The 5,718-nt window shown below is 45.5% G+C and overlaps 1 protein-coding gene across 1 annotated transcript in view; it reads right to left on the minus strand.

The window, feature by feature from the left end:
• Positions 1-1,518: 1,518 nt before the first annotated feature.
• Positions 1,519-5,718, minus strand: part of Slc26a8 (solute carrier family 26 (anion exchanger), member 8) — a gene marked incomplete in the record, with an annotated part of 70,536 nt that continues 66,336 nt past the window's right edge. Inside the window, 1 exon segment of the mRNA XM_013516889.1 lies at positions 1,519-2,314. Within this exon segment, the coding sequence (XP_013372343.1) occupies positions 1,907-2,314 (408 nt within the window).

The following is a 5,718-nucleotide window of genomic DNA, read 5'->3' on the forward strand; positions in this document are numbered from 1 at the left end:
GGCTGGACTTTGAATATAGGACCTTGTACAGGTTCCACCCCTGAGGTATGCTCCAGTTCATCTCCATTTATGTGTATTGAGAACATAAAAGCACCATTTATACCTCTAAAAAATTTAACACAACTAATTCCATTTTCTCCTCAAACTTGCATTCTATTCCCTTTGCCCCTCACAGTTTACCCTTAGCTAATTTAAATTTATGATGTAAAGTCCTGTTATACTTCCCTGCCTTGTAAGTATATATTTACATAGAATTTTACTTTTGAAAGCATTCCCTGGGAGCAGGGCATGGTGGTACATTCCTGTAATCTCAGCACTCAGGAGGCTGAGGCAGGAGGATCTTTGTGAGTTCGAGACCAGCCTGGGCTACAAAGTGAGCTCGAGGCCAGCTTGAACTGCATAGCGAGACCCTGTTTCAAAAAGAAAAAAAAAAAAAAAAAAAAAAAGCATTCCCTGGGATTATAATTCTCCAAAATGTGCCTTACCTATCATTGTAAATATTATTGCTGCATGATTTATTGAAGTAATACATAGCATTATTTAAAATGATTTTTATTTTTAATGAAATTGTACTGCAAATGCATCTCAGAGCAGTGATAAGTGATTTTTTTTTCGGGAGTCTTACACCATACTATTTTTTTCCTAAGAAACTTGTTAGATAAAATGACTAGATAGGAATGGAAAATAATTTGCTATAGCAATACTATTCAGAGCTTTTGAAACTCTTTTCCAGTTAATGTGCCAAAAATCACATAGTAATCACCAGAACTTAATGCCTTATCACTGGCAGCCCCAGGAGGTCCTGATTCAATTTTGTTGAAAAAGAAACAACTGGAAGTCACCTGACTTGCCAAAAATAAAAAGTGTTAGCCAATCATTAAAGTCACTGACTTTCACTGGGTGTGGTGGTGCATACTTGGGAGGCTGAGGCAGGAGAGTTCAGTGACAAGGCCAGTGAGTTCAAGGCCAGCCTGGGCTCCATAATGAGTTCAAGGCCACTCCTTGGAAGGCAGGTTGCTCCATTAAAGGCTGGGTGGTTTGCTTTATCTCCAGGGCCTTTGAAAGCTATCAGATGGGTAAGAGGCACTCAGTGAGGGCATCGGGGATGTGATAAATGTGACGTTACCAGCATCTGGGTGTGTATTGGATGCCAGGAGAGGAGGCATCCCTTGCACTGATTTGGGTTTTTCAGTCCAAAGCCAGTAAAAGCTCACCTTCCCTCAAATCTAAGAAGCAGCAGCATGGATCAGAGGAAAAAGTCCAAGCTAGAATTCAAACCAGGCCTGAATTCTACTGTTCTGCTTTGTTTGCTTTTTGTTTTTTGAGACAGGAGTGTTGCAGTGTAGTTCAGGGTGGCCTTGAACTCACAGTGAGGCCTCCTGCCTCAGCCTCCTGAGTGCTGGGATGATGGGTGTGCACCACCACATCGTTCTACACGCACCCCTCTGCTGGAACCCCGCCCACTTGACATTCCCTTAGGGAGGCAGGATAAAGAGAAGAGAGCAGGTACGGGAAGGATCCAAAGGTAATTAGTTATGTTTTATTTGAGCCTCTTCTCTCTGGAGCAAGGGAAACAGAAATGAGAGATGGGACAAACCCCAGAGTTCGAGGCATATTTAGAAGGAAATCCTTCACTGCAATATCGGCTGAAGGTGGGGTGCGGGGGGGGGGGGGCTGGGGAGGAATGCACAGGTCATCATTGGTATTTGGCAGTGCGGCCTAGGACCCCACTGCCACGTTAGGAGAATGCCAGCAGGTGCACGAGTCACAAAGCAAGCGCTGCTAGTTTGTGTCCGGTGAGGGCCTTAGGAACAAGCAACCCCTTTCGGGTGGGGAGGATTTGCCAGGTTCTCCGACCCTCTTTGCGACTCTCGTTGGCCTCAGATGAGCTTGAATGCAGGTATTTCTATCTCCTGTCCACTGATCGCGTCCGAGGCGAAAGCTGGGGCTGGAGCCGGGCGCTGGGAGGCTGAGGGTGATACACGGGCCGGTAGTGCTGCTGATGGCGTGTGGACACCTTCGACATGGCTTTGTGCTTCGGCTGCCTTTCCAGCTCCAGGTCAGTCTCCGTCTCATGCTCCGTCTCGGGCTCCGGCTCAGTCTCGGGCTCCAGCTCCGACTCATTGTCTAGGACCTGGTCCAGGTTGATGTTGAGACCCATCTCATTCGGCTCTTCTGACCCCCCAGTGTCGTCCATGTCCAAGTCAAACCCCAGGGACTCTTCTTCTGGATTGCGCTGTTTGGGGAATTTGGAACTTACGTTTCTGGAACTTTCTAGAAAACCATAAGTCGGTTCGTATCTGGTGTTGTCATCCTGAAATACACACAATTAGATGAGCTCAACTTTCCAATTCATTCGGCTTTTGAGCAGTCAAGAATTTCAACATACCACCAGACTTAAGGGATTTCTGGCAAAGCAGAAAACAATTCTTGCCTGAATCTGCTTTTCTTTTTCTTTCTTTCTTTCTTTCTTTCTTATTTTTTGGTCTTTTTGAGCAGGGTCTCGCTACACAGTTCAGGCTGGCCTTGAGTTCACTTTGTAGCCCAGGCTTGCCTTGAACTCATGGCGATCCTCCTGCCTCAGCCTCCTGAGTGCTGGGATTACAGGCGTGCGCCACCACACCTGGCTATTGAATCTGCTTTTCGTCTCTGCACATTTGGTTTCTCACTCGTGATTCTTCAAATTCAGCCTTTCACTTCAGATCGCTCTGGCTCTTCTAGCTAGACTGGGTTTCATGATCTACCATTTAAACAGCAGTGGCCTTGATGCCACTTGGAAATAGCTTGTCTCCTTGATCTTATTTAGTTCGCCAATCCCCAGTGCAAACCTTTAAGGCTCTTTGGGACCTGGCCCCGCACCCTCTTGGGCTGTCTCGGCGTGGTACCCAGCCTCCGCACCAGCCCCAGCTGCCCAGTGTTGTCTCGCGACTGCCCACCTGCACGCAGGCTGCTGCTCTACACCCACTCATCGCCCCGGGCGCAGATCCAAGGCTAGGCCCCCAGCCTCCTGCGTTCCAGCCGCACCTCTCGCACTGGCCTCATCGCACACCTGTGTATTCCTTTATTTACAAACCTGTCCCTTCCCCGGGGCCAAGATCCCTGAAAGGAGGCAGCACCTGGCTCCCAGTAGCCCCGGTGCCTCACTCATCTCAGGTGTGCAAAGGCCCCGTGCATCAGCCTCGCAGCAGCCCGTGCTGTCATCTCTGCTCTTTCAGCACCTGGCACACTTTCTGCTTTTCCTTCCTCCCTCCCCGTTTGCTGCTGACAGGTCGCTCCGCCCTCTCCTCTGCTGCCGGCCCTGGGTCCTGCTCCGGAGACCCTTATCTTCTCCGTCTACACTGTCCCTCTAGGGAATGTTATTTAGGCCTGTAATTCCTACTTACACTTACAGTCCGAGCCAGGGACCCTGGCTATGCTGCTTCCTGTGAGCCGAAGATGAACACACCCATTTTGGCTCTTGACATCTGCGCTTGGGTGTTTAGTGGGCATCTTTTTTTTTTTTTTTTTTTTTTGGTACCCGGAATCGAACTCAGGACCTTGCACTTGCCAGGCAGGCGTTTGTGCCGCTGAGCTTACATCCCCAGCCCGGGCATCTTGTATTTAGTACAAACCATGAATTTTACATATGAAATAGAACTTACTTCTCTCTCGGTCATCTCTCTTTTAAATGCCTGGAAAAAATTTTACATATTCAGTACCAATTCTTAATGTAAGTCTTCAAAAGATGTTAGCAAGAATGTTACTGTACGGAGGATCCAACCCAGGGTGCTCTACCACTGACCTACATTCTCAGCCCTTTGTATTTTTATTTTTATTTTTATTCTGAGGCAGGGCCTTGCTAAATTAATCCAGCAGGACTCAGACTTTTGATCCTCCTGCCTCAGCCTCCCTCAGTGCTGGGATTATAGGTATGCACCATTGTACCCGAGTTAGAGAAATACTTTAAAAGAAGTGTAGTCAGTAGTGCCTATCTTCAGCCAATTGCTAGCACTAACCCTAATACGGACACAAGAATCTTATTTCACAAAATTCAGGAGTAAGAGGACACTCATCACTAGTATTAAATTGTTCTGGGACTTCTAACTTAAGCAGCAATATATAATATTGAAATAAGAATTCTAACATAGAGGGGGCTGGCGATTTAGCTCAGCGACACAGCGCCTGCCTGGCAAGCACAAGATTGTGAGTTCAGTTCCTGGTACTGGAAACCCCCCTCACACACAAAAAAAGAATTCTAACACAGAAATTAATATTATTTTTAATGAATATTTTTCTTTATCAAAAACTCCAGAGAATTTACAAGGAAACCTGTTAGGATAAGTAAAACAACTCACAAAGGTGGCCAGATAATTTTGTAAAAATCAATGAGTTTCTTACATTTTAGCTATTGCCAGTTGGAATATCTAATGAAAAAAAAAAAAAGAAAAAGTCTGTGTTTTTTTTTTATTTTTTATTTTTTTGGTCTCTTTTTGAGACAGGGTCTCACTATGCAGTTCAGGCTGTCCTTAAGCTCACTTTGTAGCTCAGGCTGGTCTTAAACTTGCAACGATCCTTCTGCCTCAGCCTCCCGAGTGCTAAGATTACAGACATGCACCACCACACCAGGCTGAAAAAGGCTGTGTTTTATAAGCATGGATATTTCTTACTTTGGGAATTTTAAGAAACTTGGCATGATGGCACACACCTGTAATTCTATCACTCTAGGAGGCTGAGGCAGGAGGATCATAAGTTCAAGCCCATCCTGGGCAATTTTGCAACTTAGCAAGAACCTGTCTCAAAATTTAACAACAATAAAAAAAGACAGTGGGAAGACGGGAATGTAGCACAGTGCAAAGGCCCTGGGTTCAATCCCCAGCACTTCTCAAAACAAACAAACACCCCCAAACCATGACAGTAATATTTTTCTTGTCATAAAAATCCAAATGTTACTGAAATCTAATAAGTCAAAGAATCAGGAATTTGATTAAAAAATTGGGCCGAGAATGTTGCTCAGCGGCATAAGCACTTTTCTGGCAAGCCTGAGGTCATGAGTTCAATTTCTGGTACAAAAAAAAAGAAAAAGAAAAATAATTCCTACTCAGTAGATAATATCTGATGGCCAAAACTGGGTGTGCTGGCACACACCTACAATACCAGCACTTGGGAGGCTGAGCCGGGAGGATCACTGTGAATTCAAGGCCAGTCTGGACTACATAGCAAGACCCTGTCTCAAGAAAACAAAACAAAACAAAAAACCAAACTTATCTGATGGCCATCTATATTATAAAAGCGGATCCTTGAGTTACAATTGGCCTGACATATGAACAACTCAGGTTGTGACCGGAATTTTAGTTTTAACTTGGCAACCAGAGTCTTGACTTATGACCCGAACGCCAGCTGCGTATGCTTCCAGATGGTCTCAGATACAGATTTAACCCTTAAAGCGCTCTGGAAGAAACATTACCCCAGCCTCTCCTGCATGGACTGAATGGTGATATCCTGGACCCATGTCTCTCTAAGGACACCGGGATCTGCCTGTCACTCAAGGAGAGTGACTTTGTTTTCTTGTTTGTTTGTTTGTTTTTTGGTACCAGGAATTGAACTCAGGACCTTGTGCTTGCCAGGCAGGTGCCTGTACCACTGAGGTATATCCCCGGCTCTGTATTTTTTTGTTTGTTTGTTTTGTTTTGTTTTTAGGAGAGAGACTTTGAAAGCTGTGTAGAGGAGCCTGAGCCTTCG

Source organism: Chinchilla lanigera, unplaced genomic scaffold, assembly GCF_000276665.1.
Source record: "Chinchilla lanigera isolate Chin_1 unplaced genomic scaffold, ChiLan1.0 scaffold00036, whole genome shotgun sequence".
NCBI classification, from domain to species: Eukaryota; Metazoa; Chordata; class Mammalia; order Rodentia; family Chinchillidae; genus Chinchilla; species Chinchilla lanigera.